The sequence below is a fragment of the Nematolebias whitei genome, chromosome 6, assembly GCF_014905685.2.
Source record: "Nematolebias whitei isolate Nwh7 chromosome 6, NemWhi1, whole genome shotgun sequence".
Taxonomy (NCBI): Eukaryota; Metazoa; Chordata; class Actinopteri; order Cyprinodontiformes; family Rivulidae; genus Nematolebias; species Nematolebias whitei.
Window position 1 is genome coordinate 31,707,823 of NC_056503.1, and position 23,943 is coordinate 31,731,765.

Genomic DNA, 23,943 nt, shown 5'->3' on the forward strand with positions numbered 1-23,943 from the left:
CCGACAGCTGCTGTAGAGTCTTGTGGGGTCATTTAAGGAGAGTTTAACGCGCGTGCGGACAAGGTCATTGATCCGTTTAAATTTTATTTCAGTTTAGAGGAAACGGGAGCAGAGGATGGACTGTGACTAAATGAAATAAATAAATGAAATGTATCATAGCAGAGTCGTGGGGCTGACTCAAGCAGGAGAAATGTCGAAAACGGCCTTTTTGTTGTTACACATTATTGTGCAAGTTGTTATGGAGTTTCAAATTAGTCAATTTGCATGTGCGCTGAAGCAAGTTCTGCATTCAGGCTACATTAAAGATGGAAACATGTTTCTCCTTTTATGGATCACCACTCGTGTTGGGGTGAAGATGCTTAAGTCAAGTGTTGGGGGGAGGGGTTTCCCGTTGAACGAGGTGACGTAACACTCCGGGGATTTCCGCGCAGCTCAGCAGCCAATCAGAGAGAGCCGCTGCGGAACAAAACGAAAGCGAACTTCATCAGCGGAGCTTGACACACACACGACTTCAAATCGGTCCAAAACCTCCTCTGGACTCAGACTAAACACCGTGAGCCGACAGGACACGCTTACACGGTTTTCTCACGGAGCGGCTCCGACTAGTTCCTGGATTCATCGGCTTCGGAACGAGTTCACAAACTCCACGTCGGAGAGTTTTTTTTTTCCCCTCTAAGAACTCATGCGATGAAAGACATGGACGTTTTTAACGGTGCCTCCGGTAGGTTTAAAGCTCATTTATGTCGTGTTTGTGTAAAGTGCCCACATTCTCAGACGGTGTGGTTTGTCACAGCAGAGGAGCCAACACCCAACCCGGGGATGAGCGCACTCCTGCCGGGCGCGCCTCCTCACTTCTCCTCCTACAACCCGGAGTTCGGTGAGGTTCACCTTTATTTTTATTGATCAAGACAGAAACCGGAAGTAAATCATCATTATCCAAAAAAAAAAAAAAAAAAAAGGAGAAGCAAACATCTGTTACCAATTTCAGTATTTAAATAAACTACAGCTATGATGCTCATTTGACAATATGAATATAAACAATTTAAAATAGTTTGGAAAATTATTACAAAATCTTCCAAAGTTTGCGTATTCAGCTGTTTACATTTTAGAACCTAAATAGATGCATCAATCATAGGCTGTTTTTTTTTATTATTTTTTTTTCAATTTTAAGGAGTTTCTTACTTCAAACTGAAAACTTCTCCAATCTTTTAAAAACTGCTTTGTTTACATGAGCTCATGCGCAAATCATCCACATTTCCCTCCCCTCCCTGTCGAGGGTTGTCAAGAGTTTCTGCTTTAATCCACAGTCGGTTTCACACCAGTTCATAAAGCAACCAGAACATTTCTCACATGGACCAGGTTAACAAGACCCTCAGGAGGGAGGGGAGGGAGAGTGATTTGCAAGAGAGTTCAGCTAAACAAAGCAACTCGCTCTTACTTTAAGTCTTTGAATGTTGCACTTTTCAGTTTAACATAAGAAAGTAGCCCGTGCCATGAGCTTAAACATCTAATCGACTTATTTGCCATGTCTGGCTGACTGAGACTAACTAACAAAATGCTAAAATTAAAATTTATTTAAGAAAACAAGTTTTATTAAGTATTATTGATAAGTTATCAATATTTGTGATGGTAGTAGGACTTTACAGCTGCTTTGTTTACATTTCTACATCGGGAAACCACTTACAGATGTGTCAGACAGACCACAGCCACCCCCTCAGATATATTTGTATTTACCTGCTGGTAACCATAGCAACAGTACAGGTTGAACTTCGTCTGACTTAATTTAATGGTGGCATCTATAGAGGCGCAGATTAACCATTAACCCAAACAGGAAGTGTTCGGTGCAGCCTATTCATCAAATAATTCAGATTGTTTAACTTTATTAACGTGTTTACAGTTTTTCAGTGTTTTTATCTTTAAAACACAACGAGACGCTCTAAAATAACCCTTTTTAAATAACACAAAGGCATTTACTTGCACGTAACTTGAAGCTGTTTGTCATTTCTTTTAAAATTTTTTCTCAGATTATCTACTCAAAACTTTGCCTTTCCCGATTAAACATTAAAGCTGTTGTGCTCTCAGTCATTTTAAACCCCACCACTGTTTATTTTGTGTATTTATTTTTACAGTTTGAGCCCATTTGTTGTTTTGTTGCAGACCTAATTGAAGAAATAATCAAGGAGCACATTGTGCTTCCCGGACCTCCTCCTCCTCCTCCTGACCTGTTTGGTCCAGCGCCCATCAGACAGAACCGCAGGACGGTCCAACAGAACCCTCCATCGACCTCTAACCCTGTGCTGGTGCCAAGAGGCGCTGCTTGTAAAGTGAGTGTGACGTTTTATAAACTCCATCAAGAGGTTTTCCTGTTAAACAGAACAACACTGAGCAGGACAGCAAGATGTTTATTACAAGTTTTTATTCATAAACTGTAATAAAGTCAAAAGTTATTTAGGGAGAAATGAGGCCTTAAATTAATAACACATCAATTTAATTAAAATCTAAAAGTGAGCTTTAACAATATTTAATTAAAAGCTTAAAATCTCCTAAACTGCTCGTTCAGTTTCCCTCCTGATTGCATTCCTTTAAGATTTACTATTAAACGTTTAAAGAGGATTATTATCTATCATTTGATATTTCTTTGTTTTGCTTTGTGCCGTGTCTATAATATATGATACAGTAGTTATATTTACTACATTAAGCATCAACAAACTTTAAATGAGGGCCATGAATTGTAGCATAAATGTTAAAAGTTTATGCTTAAACGTGCATGCTCAGTAATCCAGGTAAAAAAATTCAACAAAGATCCTCTGAATGGTTTCTTTTTTGTTGTCGTTGAGACGTTTTGTCCTTCATCTGAAGTCCTTTGGATGAAGGATGAAACAAATCAACAAAACAAAAAAAGAAACCATCCAGAGGACCTGACTGAACTTTGTTTGCTTAAAGATGTGACTTTGTTAGTAAATTGACTCAGCCGGTAATTTAACGACATTGTTTGGAGAAGTCGGATTAAATGAAGTTACTAAACTGCAGAAATACTTTAAATAATTTGTGGTTTACCCTGAAACTGGCGATTGAGGAAATTCGGGCTTTTTTACTTTTAAGCTGTTTGGTTTGGCTTTTCCCAGCTTCTCTATTTTCAACTTGAAGTTTCAGCTGATGCTTGAACGCTGATTCGCTGACAGCTTCTCTATCAGGAGGTTTGATGTTTTAGAGCTGTCTTAATGTTCAGTTTTCAAATAATGCTGTATTGCTGAACACTTTTTGACAACAGAAACGTCTAAACGATCATTATCAGAGCTCGTGCTACGATTCGGCTGCTGATGAAGCGTTAATCTCAGCAGAAGATGCTTGTGTTGGTTTGACTGCAGACGGCCGGAGGTTTTGTTGCCGTTCAGAGCAGCAGCTCACACTCTGAGCAGAAAGCACGTGGTTTACAGGCAGCGCTGAGATCAGAGATGTACCTGATGAGACGGCGGTGATGCAGCCTGCACACACGGCTCACAACGAAGGGCAACACAAAGCAGGTTTTACCTTTTAATAGGTGACCAGTTTTAATGTAGGTGTGTGTAATACACTTTTTATTGAATTAAAACAAAAACAAAAAGCTTTTCTTTTTTTTTACCCAGCATGCTTCTCTGAGGGAGGAGGCTGAGAGAGGAGGAGGAGGATATTGTCTTGAAGAAAGTGTAATCTGACTCCTGCTTTCAGTTCGCCGTCTTTTCTGTTTACAAGCCAAACCCACCAGAGGTTAAAGGTCGCTTCTTTTTCTTTCTTCCTCGCATCGGTTGGGCTGAGCTGACTTCCTGTTTCTTCGTCTCTGCCGGCTCTGACTGCCTGGCCCGTCTGTTTGGGTTCAGTGCTTTACGATGAGGAGGCGCACGCTCGCAGCGGCGCACAAACACTTTGACACCAGACGCCTGCGGCCTGATGGGATGCTGTAAAAGATGATCTCATGCTGAGGCGTCACTCGGGACACCCGGAGCGACTCTTTAATCTCATTAAGTGCTCACAAAAGAGTCGGCCTCTTTAACTCTTTGTTCCCTGCAGGTATGATCGTGCTTGTTTTGTAAAACATCAAAGTTGACGTGTTTTCTCTTGTATTGAGACCCATCGGGGGCTCAACGATGCAGAAAGGGTGGAGAAAGAGAGAGAGAGAGAGTGAAAGGAGCAAAAAGAAAGTTATTAAGTGGGAGTGGGAACGGAGTCTGTGGCGTAACGGAACAAATCAGACAATCAGATGGAAGAGGAGGAGCTGAAGAGTACTGTGAGCTCTGCCGTGATGGAAAGCACACGTATGAAGGAGGAACAACCGGTCTGGCCGTTTAGTTTCACTGCAGTTACTACAACACCTGGCAAACATCTGGTTCTTGTCTTTGACTTTGGGCCTTTTTAGTTTCTCCGATTGTGTGTAGATGATGTTTTATAATCTGTTGAGAATAGTTTTTAATCAAAAGCATCAATATGAGAAAGTAAAAAATAAAGTTTTTCTACTCTTTGAAATCACACAGTGTGTAGGAACTGAAGCACCGTTTAGGCTGGAGCCGTCTTTTTTACAACAATTTCAGTTTTGTTAGCCGATTCAGATTTAGAGTTTTTAGTAGAGCTCTGACGTGCCAATGCTGATTTTGGCTGTTTCAGATTTCTATCTTAGAACTATGATTACCGTATTTTTTGGACTATAAGGTGCACCGGATTATAAGGCGCATTAAGCGAAACAAAACAGGCCGATAAGTCAAACTTTATTCAACTCCTTCACAATAACCACATAAAATCAGTTCGAGGTCAGTAAGCACAACCAGAATTAATACATAAGGTGCACCGGATTATAAGGCTCACTGTAGATTTTTGAGAAAATTAAAGGATTTTAAGTCCCTTATAGTCCAAAAAATACGGTAGTAGCTTTTATATATTTTTTGCCTAATTTCTGGATAAAAAATTTAAACTTTACCCGTAATAGACTGTTTCACAGGGTATTGAACAGAGGAGTTTGTACAAATAAAACTCAGTTTTATAGTTAATAATATAGTTATATATAGTATTATATAGTAGTTATATATAGTATAATATAGTTAATATCTATAATAATTATTGCAGATTCTATAATAATAGTTATTAAAGTTATGAACTATTATAATGGTTTGTACAGCTACTACAATAAGAGTTAACTAGTTAATATGTAGTTAAGAGGAGTTATTAACTGTCTTAAGTTTAGCTTGGTTAGCGTGTTTAGCATTGCTAACTGGGAGCAGCTTAGACCCAGTGTTTGGAGGCTGCCTTCTAATGGAGGATTGGGGGTTCAATTCCCTGCCCCTGCAGTATGCCAAAAAGTCTTGAGGCAGTATAAATATTGTTGTATGACTGAGAATATTAAATGCTTTTTTTTTTTTTGTCGGCTGCTCCCTTCTTCAGGGGTCGCTACAGCAAGCAAACATTCATGAAGCCTTGGCAAATGTATTTTTTTTAATGCCAGTTGCCCTTCCTGATGCAACCACTGCACTACTGCCATCCAGGCCTTGCTCAAGGGCCCACAATGGAGCAGATGAGGATGGAGGTAGATGTGGGTGCTCCACTGTTCACACCCAGATATTTGTTGTAACGTTCAGGGGATTCAAACCGACGACCTCCCGATCACGACTCGCCTTTTCTAACCTCTGTGCCGCCACTCCCCTCAAACCTGAAACCTGAGGTTAAGCATGCCTTATAAGTGTGGATCATTTAGCTTTTTTACCTGTAAGTGCAGCGTTTGTGTTGTTTACCAGTTAGTAAATACAGCTTTCATTTTAACTTGGAAGTTTAAAGGCTTCCATCATTTCACAATCCATCAGGTCATGATAGACAGAATGTGTAATCACGGAACAATATTCAATTCATTTTATTTATATAGCATCAAGTCCCAACAGAAGTCGTCTCAGGACACTGAACAGAAACATTCATATATATGAAAAAGCCAAAATCGGCTTTTTCATATACAGGTCCTTCTCAAAAAATTAGCATATTGTGATAAAGGTCATTATTTTCCATAATGTAATGATAAAAATGAAACTTTCATATATTTCAGATTCAATGCACACCAACTGAAATATTTCAGGTCTTTAATTGTTTTAATACTGATGATTATGGCATACAGCTCATGAAAACCCAAAATGCCTGTCCCAAAAAATTAGCATATTTCATCCCACCAATGAAAAACAAGTGTTTTTAATACAAAAAACACCAACCTTCAAATAATCATGTTCAGTTATGCACTCAATACTTGGTCGGGAATCCTTTTGCATGAATGACTGCTTCAATGCGGCGTGGCATGGAGGCAATCAGCCTGTGGCACTGCTGAGGTGTTATGGAGGCCCAGGATGCTTCGATAGCGGCCTTAAGCTCATCCAGAGTGTTGGGTCTTGCGTCTCTCAACTTTCTCTTCACAATATCCTACAGGTTCTCTATGGGGTTCAGGTCAGGAGAGTTGGCAGGCCAATTGAGCACAGTAATACCATGGTCAGTAAACCATTTACCAGTGGTTTTGGCACTGTGAGCAGGTGCCAGGTCGTGCTGAAAAATGAAATCTTCATCTCCATAAAGCTTTTCAGCAGATGGAAGCATGAAGTGCTCCAAAATCTCCTGATAGCTAGCTGCATTGACCCTGAGCTTGATAAAACACAGTGGACCAACACCAGCAGATGACATGACACCCCAGTGACTGTGGAAACTTGACACTGGACCTCAAGCAATGTGAATTCTGTGTCTCCTCTCTTCCTCCAGACTCTGGGTCCTTGATTTCCAAAGGAAATGCAAAATTTACTGTAATCAGAGAACATAACTTTGGACCACTCAGCAGCAGTCCCAGGTGAGATGCTTCTGACGCAGTCTCTTGTTCAAGAGTGGCTTGACCTGGGGAATGCGGCACCTGTAGCCCATTTCCTGCACACGCCTGTGCACGGTGGCTCTGGATGTTTCTACTCCAGACTCAGTCCACTGCTTCCGCGGGTCCCCCAAGGTCTGGAATCGGCCCTTCTCCACAATCCTCCTCAGGGTGCGGTCACCTCTTCTCATTGTGCAGCGTTTTCTGCCAAACTTTTCCCTTCCCTCAGACTTCCCACTGAGGTGCCTTGATACAGCACTCTGGGAACAGCCTATTCGTTCAGCAATTTCTTTCTGTGTCTTACCCTCTTGCTTGAGGGTGTCAATGATGGTCTTCTGGACAGCAGTCAGGTCGGCAGTCTTACCCATGATTGCGGTTTTGAGTAATGAACAAGGCTGGGAGTTTTGAAAAGCCTCAGGAATTTTTTGCAGGTGTTTAGAGTTACGTCGTTGATTCAGATGGTTAGGTTAATAGCTTGTTTAGAGAACCTTTTCATGATATGCTAATTTTTTGAGACAGGCATTTTGTGTTTTCATGAGCTGTATGCCATAATCATCAGTATTAAAACAATTAAAGACCTGAAATATTTCACTTGGTGTGCAATGAATCTGAAATATATGAAAGTTTCATTTTTATCATTACATTATGGAAAATAATGACCTTTATCACAATATGCTAATTTTATGAGAAGGACCTGTATATGAATGAACTTTTTCTAATTTTAGTAAAAGTTATCTTTCTAAGGAAGACAGCAGATTGTGATGAATCTTCACTTCGTCCCAGTCTCTCATCCTGAGCAAGCACAAAGGCAACAGTGGAAAGGAAAAACTCTCTTTAACAGGACAAAACCTCCAGCAGAACCAGGCTCAGGATGAGTGGCCATCTGCTTCGACCGGCTGAGGTTTGAGAGGACGGGAAGGATAAACGAACACAGAATGACAGATCCAGATGTTCCTTCTATTGGAGGAAAGACAAAAACAAAACCAAAAAAAAAAAACCCAGATGTTAAGAAAAATAATTACAAATGCAAACAAACAGGTAGAGTGAGCAAGTAAAGGCAACAGCAGAGTGAGGAAATGTGGTGAATTTGAAATCCAACAGTCTTAGCAGCAGAAGTAAGGGACAGCTCAGGAAACCAAGCCAACCCAAACTATAGGATTTATCAAAAAGGAAAGACTTAATCCCAGTCTTAAAACTGGACAACGTGTCAGCCTCACAGAGAGAAACTGGAAGTTGGTTCCACAAGAGAGGAGCCTGATAACTGGAAGATCTTCCTCCCATTCTGCTTTTGGAAACTCTAGGAACCACAAGTAAACCTGCAGTCTGAGAACGACGTGCTCTCTCGGGAAAACATGGAACAATACGATCTGTAATATAAGACGGATCTAGGTTGTTGAGAGCTTTGTAGGTTAGAAGTAAGATTTGGAATTCAATTCTGGATTTGACAGGAAGCCAATGGAGAGAAAACTGGAGAATATTCTCCCTGTTGTCTGTCTGAAGTCTCTTTGCTCTCAAAGTACTTAAATGGAGACCCTCAGCCTTTACGAACAGCAGATATTCCTCCACAGAGACTTGTCACACGAGGCAGTGATTTTCCAATCTCTCATTGTCCTGAGTTAGTGTGAACTGTAGTCTCAGCTTTTCTGTTCAGTGGCACCTGGTGTGGTCTTCTGCTGCTGCAGCCCGTCTGCTTCAAGGTTGTGCGTAAAAAGACGGTTTTCTGCAGACCTTGGTTGTAACGAGTGCTTACTGCTGCCTTTCCATCACCATGAACCAGCCTGTCCATTCTCCTCTGACATCACTAGATTGTTTCTTTGTTCAGACCGTTCTCTGTAAATCTTAAGAGGCATGTGTGTGAAAATCCCAAAATATGAGCAGTTTCTGATTTACTCTGACCATCCAGTCTGCCGCCAACAACCAAGTCACTTAAATCCCATTTCGTCCCTGTTTTTGACGATTAATCTAAACTTCCCCACATCTAGATGCCTAAATGCACCGAGGTGCAGCCATGTGATTAGCTGATTAGTTATTTCTGTTACGAAGCAACTGAATAATTTAGTGGCCGATGAGTGCATATTTTGTTTTTCCCTTTTTACACATTTGGTGCTTCTTTGGACTTTCTCAAATTTGTTCTTGATAAAAACATACACACCGATGACATAATGAACTATGCTAATTAGCAGCTTATGGTGTGTTTGCTGACTAGAGAAACAGAAAGTTTTTTTGTTTAGTTTTGGATCAACCAGTCAAGCTGAGAACTTGTCATTTAGGGTGCACCTCTTTTCTTACTTTTTAAAAATACTGTACATTTAAAGTATTTTTAGATGTTGAAAAATAGTTTAGATGACATAAAGTTAGCAGCTGGACGAGCCGAAGCGTGTCTTGAACCTTTAGCTAGTCACGAGCCACACAAAGCAGCTAGATAACAGTACATTTTTTTAGGTTAGTGGTTAAATTTTGTGTATAATAACTCAAATTATATAAGGGAACCGAGATCACATACTTAAATTAACAACCCCTGAACTGTACTTTAAAGTTTTTGTTTAAAGTTTGGTGACAAAATGGAACTACAGCTGAGTAAGTAAGTAGGTCAGTAAATGGACATAATATTAGTCGCACTGCAGCTTCTGGTTAAAGTTGGTAAATAAAACTTCTCCAACAACTCCTGGAAGCTGAACTGGAGAAGGGAGGTATTTTTAAAGAGTGAAGTTTTTTGTTGTGCTTCTGTCTCGTCCAGTTTTAATGTTTTTGAGACAACGTTTAAGTTAAAAACTGTATTTAAAGTGGATGTTTTTCCTCCCACAGCCCAACTTCCTGTCACCGCAGCAGACAGTGGGTTCCTCCAAAGAAATGTCGTCGATCCATCCGGCCCACGTCGGCTCTTCTGCCCGAGGTCGAGGCGCTTCCTGCCTGCTGGCCCCAGAAGCTCCGGTCTCCACTCAGAGCCAAGGCGACACGGAGATGCTGGAGAAGTTTCTGGAAAAACCCAAGCTGGTGGTGGTGGAGGAGCCCAAGGACAGGGGCATGAGGTTTCGGTACCAGTGTGAAGGCCGCTCGGCCGGCAGCATCATGGGGGCGTCCAGCACAGACAGCAACAAGACTCAGCCCACGATAGAGGTGCGTTTGGTTTTAGTTTCAGATCTGGAGGGAGTTTTCAACCTCTCACGACGGTTAGCGAGGTTTAACCACAAGCTGATGGCGTTTGATGCGTACCCCCGAACAGAGACGGGTGCAAGAAAGAAGGGTGGAGCTGGGAGGATGTGGGCTGAAAGAATCGATTAGAAAGTCCCCACAAACCCCAGGTCTGCTGTGGTCAAACACTTCGGGGGGGGGGGGGGGGGTATATCCCTTGTTTCTTTACCAACAAACGTGTGCACACTCATTCATACGCTCGTTTTACTTTTAATTTAATATATTCTCGTATTCTTTTAACATTAGTGTTATTTCCATTCCATTGCTTTCTTAGTTATGTCTTTTTCTACCATGATGCCTGGCAGGGCAGTACAAAGAATTTGGGTGGGGTGGGTGAAGCACCCACACCTGCCTCCACCCTCCTTTACCCCACTCTGGGCCCTTAACCCTCCCCAGTTAAAAACTGAAGTTCACCAAAATGTTTTACAGTTTAGTTTAAGGTGGTAAAATAAAATGAAAATGGTAAAATAATAAAATTATTTATTATAATAATTTTATGGCAATTTAATTTAGATAAATAATAATAAAATCTGATGTATTTATTTTTTTTCTGCTCCTAGGGGTCTCTGTGCATGACGATCAGCGCTACCTGCGCGTCTCTCCCGCACTTTATTCCAACTTCCTGTTAACTCGGATATAGTCTTTTTTTTTTAAACGCATAAAACAAAAGATTAAATTCTTATCTGCATTTACAAACTGTTATTAATCTGTTGTTTAAAATGTGTATTTTAACATTTTTCTAGAACTATGAAATAATCTATTTACCCAAGCACATATTACAAAATAAAATACATTCATTGCCTCAGTGCATTACAAAGATAGATGTATTTTTTTCAATAAAAGAGAAAACAAAATATACTGATAGTAAACATAATCAGATTATTGCATTAATATAAAAACAACGCCATGCAATATTTATTACGTTAAACGACTACATGAGTCAATGGAGAAAACAGAAACATGATGCATTTAATGGGAAACAAAGTTAAAATGTAAAACTGGTGTTTTTAAAATCTACAGGACTGCAAAAGCTTTTCGTCTCAAAAGAAGAACTGAACCATCAGATTAAGATCTGAGCTAAAAACAATATGTTATTAAATGTTGGATTTCTATTAAAAAGGGAAAAACTTAAAAAAAAAACAACTATTAAAATAAACAACAGTTTGAGTTGATCTGCTTCATGCTTTCTTTCTCTGTTAATAAATTTCAGCTCGGTTCTGGTGTGAACGCTTGTATTTTTATTTTAAATGTTTGCTTCTTACCGTTTCTCACGTTAATCTGTACATTTAAAAAGGAAAAGTTTAATTTCTGCCTTTCACCTTGCCCTGTTCACTTTTTACAGATTCATGGTCCCATTGACCGCCTAAAGAAGGTCATCGTCACCGTTTCCTTGGTAACCAAAGACCTCCCACACCGGCCTCACCCCCACTGCCTTGTGGGTAAAGATTGCCCCGTTGATTCTGGCATCTGTGTGGTTTCATTCAACCCTCATACAAACCGGCGTCACAGGTGATCAGCTGTTTAACCCCCGTCAAACACGAATTATAGTTTAATTTTCTTCTTCTTTTTAACGAACGTTTAACTAAAATGTGTTTTTATGTCTATTTTTGACTTGCAGCTTTGCCAACCTTGGCATTCAGTGTGTGAGGAGGAAAGAGCTGGACGTCTCGCTTCAGAAGAGAAGAAGCCAAAGTATAGACCCATTTCACAGTGAGCAGGACACACACGCAGATACACACACACACACACACAACAATTTTAACATTTGAGACTGATCGATCCGACACGCCGCCTGCCGTCTCCTCCTCTCCCCCTCAGCTGGTTTCACTAAGGGCATCGAAGACATCGACATGAACTCGGTGCGTCTGTGTTTTCAGTGCGAGCTCGAGTGGGAAGATGGCAGGAACGACTCTCTGAGCCCGGTCGTCTCCAAACCCATTTATGACAAAAGTAAGAGATTACGAAACACTTCCCGTTGACTCTTGGTCACAGTTGGAACCAACGGCATGCATCACAACTATTCATCAACTTCCTTTTTCTCACGCGCTCTCGTTTGTCGTTTTTTTTTTTCTTTTTTTCTTTTTTTTTTTAAGAGGCCACGACAACATCGGAGCTGAAGATCTGCAACTTGAACTTGTCCCGAGGGTCCTGCAGGGGCAAGACTGAGGTCTACATGCTCTGTGACAAAGTGCAAAAAGGTAAGAGGTTTTGCAGAGATGCTTAAAACACAAGGCGAGGTCAGTGAACAAGGCCAAGCTTATTCTGGCAGATCCTGATCACCCACTCCGTGGTGAGTTCAGGGTGCTTCCATCTGGACGCAGTTATCTGCAGCGCAGATGTAGAACGAACAGACTGAGAAACTCATTCATCCCTGTAGTGATCAGGCTTCTCAACGAACAGTGATGACTTAATGTTTTATTTTAAAGTCTCATTGTCTTTAGTATGGAGGTTTTGTGTGTCTACTGACTGTGAAACTAATTGCCCCTCAGGGATTATAAAGCTTCTTGAACTTGAACTAAAAGATCTTTTTAATTAGCTTGTGTACATACTGAATATACAAACGGCTCTGACAAATTGAAGTGGAAGTCAAGTAGCACAGGGGTTCTCAAACTTTTTGGGTTCAGGGACCCCTTTTTTTCATTCAATTTTTATTTATACAGGTTAATCTCATTGAGCCTCAGGGACTCATTTACAAGAGAGACCTGAATTTTTAACAAAGAGTGATGACAACAGTGGACAACAATAGACAATCATAAAAAATGCATACAATTTTTTTTTTTTTTTTTTTTTAACAAGTTAAAATAAAATGGCAACCAAAAAGACAATCAAAAGGAAAAGCAGCGAAAAAAACCGCTAGATTATAAGGCGGTGTAGAAAACTAAAAACAGGAACACGTCTGCATTGGTTTTTCCCAAGAAGATGTTTAAAGCCACTTAAAGAGGTCAAGGTCGAGAGCTTCAGGTCTTTTTGCAAGATGTTCTAGGAAACGGGAGCAGAGTAGGAGAAGGCTCTTTTGTCTAGTTCAGTCCACACTGAGGGAACACTGCAGGTAATAATGTCCTGAGAGCGCACGCTGTAGCTGCACTCACGCAGAGACGTGTAGGAGGAGATGTATGAAGGCAGCAGACCAAGAAGTGATATAAAGATGGAAAAAAAACCTTACAAGACCCCTTACAGAGGAGAAAAAGTTTCAGCCTCCCCCAGAAAATTTTGAATAAAGTAGATGTGATTTCCTGCATTTTGCTGTATTTTAATGTGTTGTTAAACATCCAAAAGAAAATGGGGTGGACCCCCAAGCACCGGCTCATGGACCAGTTTGAGAACCATTGATCTAGCAAACAATGTCCTGCAGATAGAAAACACTTAATTTTCTGGTAATGTAAAAGTTATTTCAACTTGTTTTTATTTATTTATTGTTTTGAGTCGGCTCGTCACAAAGAACAGATTTATCAAAGGTACATATTTTTCAGTTCTCACCCGACGCCACTTCTAGATAAAGTCGAGTGTTTTTCAGGTGTGCAGGTGATTAAGATGAGCTTAATCATAAAATACACGTCTATTAAAACTGAAACATTTACAGGCTTTACTGGTTTGAAGGCTGGTAGAACTAATACAGCCTGTGTTTGCTGTTTTTAAGTATTTTTGCATTAAATATGTTTGTCGATAAAACAGTAGTTGTAATTTATGTTCCATACGTGGTAATCTGGATACTTTGTTGCGCTAAGATGTGGACAGGAAGCAGGTCAGCCAGTAAGAGTGGCGTAAGCTTCTGGTTTGTTGCCAATCCACAGATGACATCGAGATCCTGTTCAGGCGAGGGATGTGGAAAGCAAACGGGGAGTTTGCCCAGACGGACGTTCATCGACAGATAGCCATCGTGTTCAAAACGCCGCCCTACCAGGACCAGGACATCACAGAGGAGGTGGAGGTCATGGTCGTCCTGCGTCGCGTCTCAGACCAGATGGAGAGCGAGCCAGTCCCCTTTACGTTCCTGCCACACAACCAGGGTCAGTGAGGACCGCACGTTGGTCCGAGTCATTAACGGGTGAAGCTGCTTCTACAGCTGCTGGAGATTAATCCGAGTGTTTCTGAACGTGTGTTCTTCAGATCCGTACGAGGTGAAGCGAAAAAGAGCCACAATAAAGAGAGACAGCAGCACCTCGGACAAATCCTGCGTAACAGGTGGGACTCTTGCAGTTTGATGTGTAGTTTTTTCTGCTGCGTGTCATAACTTAACCGCCGTTACATGAAAGATGAGCAGACGTCTTCTAATAATGCTAGAACCACAGGCAGTACCACTGGGGTCTGTGTGTCAGTAGAAATCTGAAGTGCCCCGTAAATTCAAGCAAAAAGTAACAAATCCAGCATAAAGACATCCAGCAAGCATTTTAAAAACTAACACTTTCATATCATCAAAGTTCATGCTCAATCATCCAGGTACCAAATCCAATAATGCTCAGTCAGGTCATCTGGACAGTTTCTTTTTTGGAATAATTTCATAGTTGTTGTGCACTATTTGTCCCTTTTTATTCATTAGAATAGAATAGATTGTTACTGTCACTTTAAATAGCATTGTTAAAAACAGTGAAACTCAATTTGGCGTCCTCCATGGCAGCAACTCACAGTATTAATACACAGTATTAAGATAAAAGTACATGTCTAGGATTGAATGTATGTATAAATGGCAAACAGTATGTGCACATGTATTTGGTTTTCCCTGAGTTACAGGAAAATATAAAGGTCCTTACAGAAATACATAAAGGTATTTACAGGAGTATATACAGTGTACTTATAGCAGTACATACAAGTTTGTGCTCCTGCTGTTCGGAGTATTGTTTTTGTACTATTAGTGTTCAGTGTATTCTTAGTTTAGCATATTTCTTAGTTCATATCTTAGATCTGTTTACTGTTTTTCTTTTACAATTTATACTATTGTTGGATGTAAATGGGACCCTGTGTACATAATTTTGTTCCACCACATGTACCACATATGATGAGAGTGACAATAAAGAAACCTTGACCTTGACTTTGACCTTTAGTATGTCAAGGGCAATTATGATATTTACAAGTTATTTATGGGGAAACTCACAGAATAGTTGCATGTTACTTATAGGGGCACATATAAGGTAATGGCAGGTTACTTAGTGGGTAATGAGAGGATAATTACAGGTACTTAAGAAATTACATAAAGGATAATTAAAGATTACTTTGGGCACACTTGCATGATACTTACAGGCACTTCAGGTAGTACTAATATGATAATTATTACAGGTTGAAAGTACAGTTAATTATAGGTTATCTTTGGGCATTCATATGTGGTAAGAACGGGTAGGTAAGAGAAACATACAGAATAATTGCAAGTTACTTAAGGAGGTACTTGCATAGTAATTACAAGGTGTGAATCAGGCTATTTTGCAAAGTGTCTTCTTGGGCTGTGCTGTGTCCCATTATGGCTTTACGTCTACCACCAGCCCAGACTGGAACCACGTTACCAGAGCAGCATTTTTCTTACTCTCTTACACAGTTAATGGGTCTTGTTGGCTGCTAACAATAAACTAAAAATCCACGTTTATTTCTCATAGTTTTAGAAAATTCAGACAACCACATCCTCAGTGAGGACAAACTGGAATAAAACACAGATTGTTTGGTTATTTTGACTATTTTTACCAGGAGAAAAGATCATTTGGCTACAATCTGTTTATTATTATTATCGCTATTATTTTTATTTTTTTGTAAAGTTAAGCTTTAAATACAACAAGACAATGAAAAGTTACTGCAGTAATGTAAAAACCATCTCCATATGCATTGTTACATTTCTTTAGTACATTAAGTGCCAAAAGTAGACAACTAAATCTTATTAAACTGTCTAAAACACAGTTATCTAAGCAGTTGTAACTTTTTTATTTAATCCATTAATGATAAGAGTTGAACTAAATCTTTGTATGTAAAGTCATAGTTCGGCTCTTTTAAAGTGGGCTTCTGTGGACTGGTTCTTGGTGGTGGAGCTCAGGGGTCTGCATCTTGCGGCTCTTTGACTCTTTGACCAAAGCCGCAACAGAAGAGAGTAGTTTAGCAGTTTATCTTTTGTTTGTTTTTGCCAGTTTTCTGCAGATATGTGAACGATGCTACTAACAAAAAGACACGAAACATGTACGGGTAGTTTCAATTTATTCACTTCATTCATCCAACGTCCAGCCTTACAGTGGGACCTTTTTGAATACCTTTAAGACGGTTTACTTTGAACAAATGTAGTCAATTTGATAACAGTGAAGTAAATAAAAAAAAAAAAATTTTATCTAAAAAATTTAATAAGTCACAATTACATATCCAACAAAGCTGACCTAATTTTATATTCCCTTTTAACTTTATGCCGCATTAATTTCAAAGTCGGGTACCTAATTACTTTTCTACAAGTCTAGTTAGCAAACGTACATGCTAAAACAGGAAGACTTTGTTGCTTGGCATGGCTGAAGTCGGATGTGGGCAACATATGGCCCGAGGGCCAAAAGTGGCCCTTGGACAACCTCTACCCAGCCCTCAATATTCTTAATTCAAAAAGAAAACTTTTAAATAATTTGATGAAAGCTAGCATTTTATCAATTAAACTTAAGTCTACATTAAACCTCTTGAGTAATTACATCAAAAACATTTGGATTAAGAAATGTCAAAACCTTTTTAAGTATACAGTGTTTATTTATTTATTTGTTTAACAAACATATTGTCTCAAGAGCCAGTTTGCAAAGAATGTGTCTTATATTGCTAGAGTATTGAGGAGACATTTATATCAAGCATACTAACTTCACTACAGCAAGAGAAAGCCTGAAATAAGTGTTCCCGATTATCTTAGAGGAAATCTATGTACTATTTTGATTGCTTTAAATACCTTGATTTGGCCCTTCGGAAAAAAAAATGTTGCCCACGCCTGGCTTCAGCTAAAAGTATAACAGATGAAGTGAACAAATCTGCTCAAGCAGCAGCATTAAATACATAATAAGATAAAATAAGCATTTTTAAAGGGCAGCAACGTTGTGACTTAGTGCATCTCCAAAAAAGTTTCAGGATTACACCCTGCTGTCTAAATAATGGCTATCAGACACTGAACGGCTCCTTTTCAGTCAAACATGAATGCGTATCTGTTCAGCCGTCACAGCGAGCAGCTGGTCCAATACAAGAACCGGGCTTTGTGTTTACCTTTTTTACGCCTGTGCTACCCGACAGACTTGCTCATTGTGCACGTGACTTATTGAGAGACGTATGAAAACAAGACTAAGTCACTGGCACTTCTGTGAACATGGTTTTCTTGCTGTAACAAGTCACTCCAGCTATGAAAGATGTTTTGTAGATGTGCTACATATTTGCTCGATGACTCAGCCGTACGTATTTGAATATAGGTCGGTGTTGACCTTTGATTTCAACGTCAGGCTTTTAGAAATGATTCACAACAACTTTACATTTGATGAATAGTGGTGGTGTGATATTTTTGTCCCAACAGACTGCGGGAAAACACAGAAACATGAATGAAGAAGTAATAAATGGCTACATATGTTGTGTAAGGGTGCCTTTTACTCCACATGGGCTCAAGTTTTATTTCAATATTTTATTTGCTTATAAATAAACTATTGATTACAATAATGCCCACACTTGTCTCCACCCTCATTTGCCCCACTCTGGGCTCTTGAGAAAGGCCCTTAACACCACCGTCTGCTCCCCTGGGTGCCCTAGATGGCAGCCATCTGCTCCACACAGAGGGCTGTGGTAGCTCGGTGGTCTGTGGTTGAGTCAGGAAGGGCATCTGGTGTAAAAACAACTGTCAAGTCTTTGTGTGAGTTAGTTCACTGTGGCGACCCCTGAAGAAGGGAGCAGCCAAAAGAAGAAGAATAAACTACAACTAGAGAAACTGCATTTCCTGCAAAAATGCAGCGTGAATGCTTATTGCAGAATAACGTGCTGAAAAACAGCTGAAATTAGCTAAAAACATGCTGAAATGTAGCTGAAATTCAAGACCAAACCTAAGTTATCAGAAGAAACAAGAAAGAACACGCATTTGCTGAATTCGGCTTAAGTAAGTAGAAATTAACACAAAAATTAGTCGATTTGCTAAAAAGGCTGAAATTAGCAAAAAGTTACTGAAAAGGCGGAAAGAAGCTCAAGGAAGTGGAGAGAGGGCAACTGTGCTCAATTAGGCTTAAAGAAGCAGAAATGAACACAAAAAGTGGAAATGATCTGATAAAAGTGGAAATTTCCAAAAAACAGCTGAATAGTAACTAAAAAGGTAGAAAGAAGCTTAAATTACCAGAAGGACGTGGAGAGAGCAAATTTTTGCTGAATTAGACTGAAAAAAAATTAAATAAGTGCAAAAAATTTTGAATTAGTAGAAAAAGCTCAAATTAGCATAAAACGGCTAAATAGTAGCTAAAATAGCAGAAATAGTTTTAAGCTTGCAGAAATAAGCTGAAGGGAGCAAAATAAGCTAAAATTAACAGAAATACGTTAAAAGTGGCTCAAAAATATTGTGGTTTGCAGAATTAAGTAGAAAGGAGCACAAAACAGCTGAAAAACAGCTGAAAGTATCTGAAAAATGTTTAAATTTGCACAAGGAAGCTGAAGGAACAAAATGTGACACAAAGGTTGTGAACAGATCTAAAAAGTTGAAGGATGTAAAATTAGCTCAATTCATTTTCTGTGAGAAAAAAAATGTCCAGAAAAGGCTAAATATTTCAAAAAGCTAAAGTTGCACTAACAACAAAAGTCACAGCACCCTTCTCCTGAAAGAGCTGAACTTTTTGATTTGTTGAAATAGCACAAAAATTGTGGAACGAGAAAGATGTTTAAAACGTACAGAATAGTTTAAAGAACCCGGAATCATAATGAATATAAAAAGGATCACGAATAGCATTCACACAATAACACGTTTTGTTTTAATACGCTGTTCCACGTCTGATTATCGGCTTCAATATGATCATGTCTTAGTACCAAGCTACATTGACGACAGGTCTGTTATGAACTCTATTTTTATTGACTAAATCTGTTTCTTCTTCTTCAGAGACCACGCCTCCACTGGATCAGAGCAGCCGTTTCTTCCCGACTCCAAACGTCACGTCACCAGGTGAGAACCAGCACCCCGTCCAGATGGAGATGGACAAGTACCCCCAGGACTCCAGCGCTTTAGACGAGCTCCTCATCAATCAGTTGTTGGAGATCCCTGAATTTTTAAACGCTCTGTCCGACCCAAACTTACCCTGCAACCTGGGTCTGGACACAAACGCCACCTTTGCCAGCATGGACTTGAACTACAACGCAAACTTCGGCCCGTACCCACAGGACTTTTCCCAATTTAACGACATCCAGTTTAACATGCTGGTCAACGAGAACCAGAATCCACAAGCGGAACCGCAGGACGGCGTGTTGCAGGTGAAGACGGAGGACGAGCTATGAGGTCGTTGCAGACGGGTTCAAACGACGCCTCTCCCCTCTTCTTTTGAAACTCTTGCTTTAGTTTTGAATGTCAGACTGGGGTCAAACTTCCACATGCAAAGAACCAGGAACAGATCATGTCCCAAAAACTGAAGGAACCCAAACAACTTGGCTCCAGCTGCTTGCACTGTGTAATTCTAGTTTCACATTTCTCCTCTTTTATTAACCTAAAAGCCTTGCTGGTCGAGGCTAAACCAACCAGGAGCAGGTGTACCTGTCTAAAACGTTCCTTTAAATGCTGCAAGCTTTAATCTTAAAAAGACAGAAATGGGATCCAGTCTGCAGAGAACGGAAAAGAGAACTGGTGAACTTCTCTGTTGAACCTGGGAGCCATTAGAAGCTCTGTAAACTGCTGCTTTTAGAACGTAGTAAATGGACAGATAAACTGTATACAGTCTGTTTCGTGTGCTCGTGCTTGCTTTTGGTAAAACCAAATAACTTCCTGCTAGACGATGTTGGCAGCATGACATCATTTGTAATCAGAAAAGTTGTTTGGACGGGACTTTTACGTTTGTTCACCGCGCTCGTTTAACGATGCACTTATTAAATAACAGAAACCAGCCCTCGTTCTATTTGTGGCCGTGTTTGTTCTTTAGTTTCGCCCTCAAGCCTTCAAACTACCACTCGCTACTGGCCACACGTCCAACTCTGCCCTCGTGTCCTCGTGTGTTTATGTCAAAGAAGTAATAAAACGCAAGTGAAATTTCTGTTGTTTCCTGTGAAACGGACAAAAAGGAGAAAGATAAAAGAGATGTAGGAACTTCAGAATGAGTGTATAGTATATATTTATTATTTGTTTAGCTGATACGTTCCTAAGCTACGATGGAGCTTTAGGGCCACGCTAAAAAAAATAAAAAATTAAAAGCCATAAAATTACGAGAATAAAGTCGTACGAGACTTTTTTTTTTCCAGCTCTCGTTTATTTATTTATTTATTTATTTTTTCCACGAGCCCGATCCACAACGCGACCTGTCAATCAATCCAGTAGGCGTGTCAGCAAATGACCAATCCGAAGCTAAATGCTTGTTACCTGCAGAGCTGCACTGCAGCCTAGAGGTGCAGAAAAAAAAATAGATTTTTCAAAGAATCTAGATTCTTAGTCCTGGCGATTCTGAATCGTTTCTAAAGGTCCATAAATCGATTTTAAAATGCATTTAAGTTTTATATTTTTTCCGCTCCTACTCCCCGTTCAGCCGCCGTAGAATTGAGCTGTGTAGGCCACCGTACAGCAAGCTAGTTAGCCAATGAATCAATACGGTTAAGACTGTGAAGTCTGTATATTTCATATTAGGTTAAGTTTTGAAAATATAACAAATGTTAGAGCAATATGGTTAAAATTAACTGTGAAGTCTGTATTTTATTTTGAGTTAAAGGTTAATATACTAGGGTAGGCTGAAGTCTGTTTACTTTTATATTTATATATTTTGAATTATTTGTCTGTGATGGACTGGAGACCTGTGGTCCCCCGCTCTCACACAGTGATGGCTGATATGGGCACCAGTGACACCAGTGACTCAAAAAGGAAGAAGTGGATAAAGATGATGGATGGATGAATTATTATTTTTATTTTTTTAGAAAAATTCAGGCAACTAAGCGAACCTAATACTGGTAATTTAAGTAACAGAATTTTATGCACTCCTATATTTTTTCCTATTTTTGGTATAAATATAAAATGAATCAAAAAGATTTGATACAGTAAAGAACCTAAAATTATTGTTTTAAATAAATGTTCTATTTGTTTACATTGTTGTTTAATCTTTTCAGCTTGTCAGTTACATAATTGAAACAAAATTTATAACAATTTCAATAGAAAAATTGTTTCAGAATCGAAAAATCTATTTTGAATCGTATCGTGACGCCAAAAATCTGAATCGAATCGGATCGCCAGACACAGAGAGATTCGCACCCCTACTGCAGCCCATCAGAGCGTACCACCTCACTGTCAGCAGGTTCAAAGTCCTGACACTGATAATAATCTGATGCTGATGTGCTAACAGATTATTTCCTTATTTGTAAAACCAGTACCAAAGTATAACTTAACAAGATGCTCAACGTTCTTCATTTTACCAGTTAAAATGCGGTAACCGTGTCGGAGTTTGGATAATATTACGACTTCTTTAGCTTCGGATCGGTCATTTGCTGACACGCCTACTGGATTGATTGACAGGTCGCGTCGTGGATCAGACTCATGGAAAAAACATAAAAAGTCCCCTACGACTTTATTCTCGTAATTTTATGGCTTTTAATTTATTTATTCTTCTTAGCGTGGCCCTAAAGCTCCGTCGTACTAAGCTACTTTCACTTTTACAATGTATTGGCAGCTGCATGAATTTTTTTTCTTCTGCGTCTCATGTTTAAATGTCAGCTTTTATTTGTGAATCCTGAAGAACTTGTCCTCAGGAAACGAGTGAAACTCTCAAACTAGAATGTGCCTTTGTCTAAAAATAATAACCACTTTAAATGAGTCACCGTTTCAAAGTTACGCCACAAAACCGTGCATTAACCAAAGCAGGTCACTTGAGTTCAGGAAACCTTTAGATTGAGACAAACTGGGAGAGCCTGAATGTTTTAAATTCAGCCCAGCTCTGCGGAGCACAGCTGAAGACGTTCATTTCAAAACATTTGTTGACTAGAAATAACCGAACGCTGTTTTCACTGAACGGTGGAAGCAGCTGCTGCTTGGAGAATCGTTCCCAGGTGTCCGCTCGGTTACTTCATGTGTGTGACCCGAGCGCTCCGTCACCGTTCACTTGGGCTGAACACACACAGGCCTGACAGGGAAACTCCACGCCGGGCTCATTTCCAGAACCTTCTGATCGTGTGTACAGAGAGAGAGGGATAAAGTTTATTTCCTGTAGAACAATACCAGTCAGAATGGCTGTTAGAACCTGCCTGAACGTGTTCAGACAATAAGTTTAAGACGTGGTCATTTCCTGTTCTACAGGCAGGAAAGAGGGTTTTTTTAATTTTTTTTTAAGTGATTCGTATAGTGTGTCCAGTTTTACAACAGCAGTGTGGACTTTGTCTTTTGGAATTTCCCTTCACTTGTAATAAATACTAACTAAAGTATGAGTTGCATACAGACAGTGGGCATATTATTTAAATTATTCACACATAAAATCCCTAAAGTTAAGCAACAAACACAATATTTCTGTTTGAGGAGTGATAACTCGAGATGCTCAAACATCACATTTAGGTTTCTATTGATCATTTAATAAAGTGGTGTTTTGGCTTCACATTTTACAGAATCTGTGGTCGCTGTGGATTATTGAAATCACATGTACTTTAAATCAAGAGACTGTGTGAGTTGCACGGCCTTCTGGGTAATCTTGGGACAGAAATGAGTGGACTTTATCTGGTTATAGGTTCAGGCTCTGTTTAGTGTTGGGTTTGTGTTTATGTTCAGGTTGAAAAAAAAAAAAGACACCACAGGTCAGATGTTGTACTTGATGGATAAAAAGAGGAGGTCGGTCCGATCAATGAGTTACTGACCAACAAAGTCCATGCTCAACAATCCAGGTATACAATCCAACTATTTTCAGTCAAGTTATCTGGACAGTTTCTTTTTTTTTTGTGCTGAAACGTTTCACCTTTCATCCAGAAGGCTTCATCAGTCAAGGAAACACACAACACAAAACTGATTCTTCCCCCAAACAGCTTACTCCAAAGTGGAACAAACCAGTTCTGTTGGTGCCAAGATGGTCTCTTTGGCACGCCCCCTCCTCCAGTGCCGGCCCTCTCCCTCGTCAACAGTCATGTCAACAAGGATTATTGTGCATGGACTTTGTTGGTTTTAAACCAGTGTGACATGATTTTTGATGAGGGAGAGGTAAATTGAAACTTTAAATTGTAACTTCTGAGAAAAATATTAACAGTTTGTGAAGCAGCAGTTGAGGACGGGAGATCTCTGTAGGTCCACTTTCTAATGTTCTCGGGGAACGTTTGCTACAGGTTTCCCAAATCCTGACTGTGTCCACCGAAGGGCGAGATTGCCCGGTGCAAGAAAGCGTACATGGGGGGAGTCTTTGTTTTTGAAATGCATTCTGGGTCGTCAAATGAACAGCAGCGTACAAGAAACATAACTTGAGGGTCAGCAGCAGCTGGAAGCTCAGTTCTGAGTTGTTGGTCCTCACTATCAGTGTGCTGCGCTGAGATGAAGAGCACCAGAACAGCAGCACAGGTCAAAGTGCCACCAAAGTTGCTCCAGTTCTCCCCGGTCCATCCTGGTTCTGGTTGAACCCAACATTCTAGAGTCGTTCTCACGGTGCTGAAAGAATGAAAACCTCATCCCAGCTTTGTTCAGATGGAGGCGCTTCGAGGGAACGATGGGGAAAGTAACGATCAACGATGATCAGATGCAGCTGAGAGGTAAATGCACCACATGAAGGAAGTACACGTTGAAGGGTACAATACTACCTGCGTCG

General features: G+C 39.9%; 1 protein-coding gene across 1 annotated transcript; it reads left to right on the forward strand.

The window, feature by feature from the left end:
* Positions 1-687: 687 nt before the first annotated feature.
* On the forward strand, positions 688-19,480 carry relb (v-rel avian reticuloendotheliosis viral oncogene homolog B). Its single transcript, XM_037678191.1, has 11 exons — positions 688-721; positions 797-877; positions 2,158-2,324; positions 9,659-9,970; positions 11,388-11,554; positions 11,664-11,755; positions 11,864-11,995; positions 12,139-12,243; positions 13,837-14,052; positions 14,153-14,227; positions 19,089-19,480. Exons 1-11 carry the CDS (start codon positions 688-690, stop codon positions 19,478-19,480), a joined length of 1,773 nt encoding a protein of 590 aa, XP_037534119.1.
* The last annotated feature ends 4,463 nt before the right edge of the window (positions 19,481-23,943 follow it).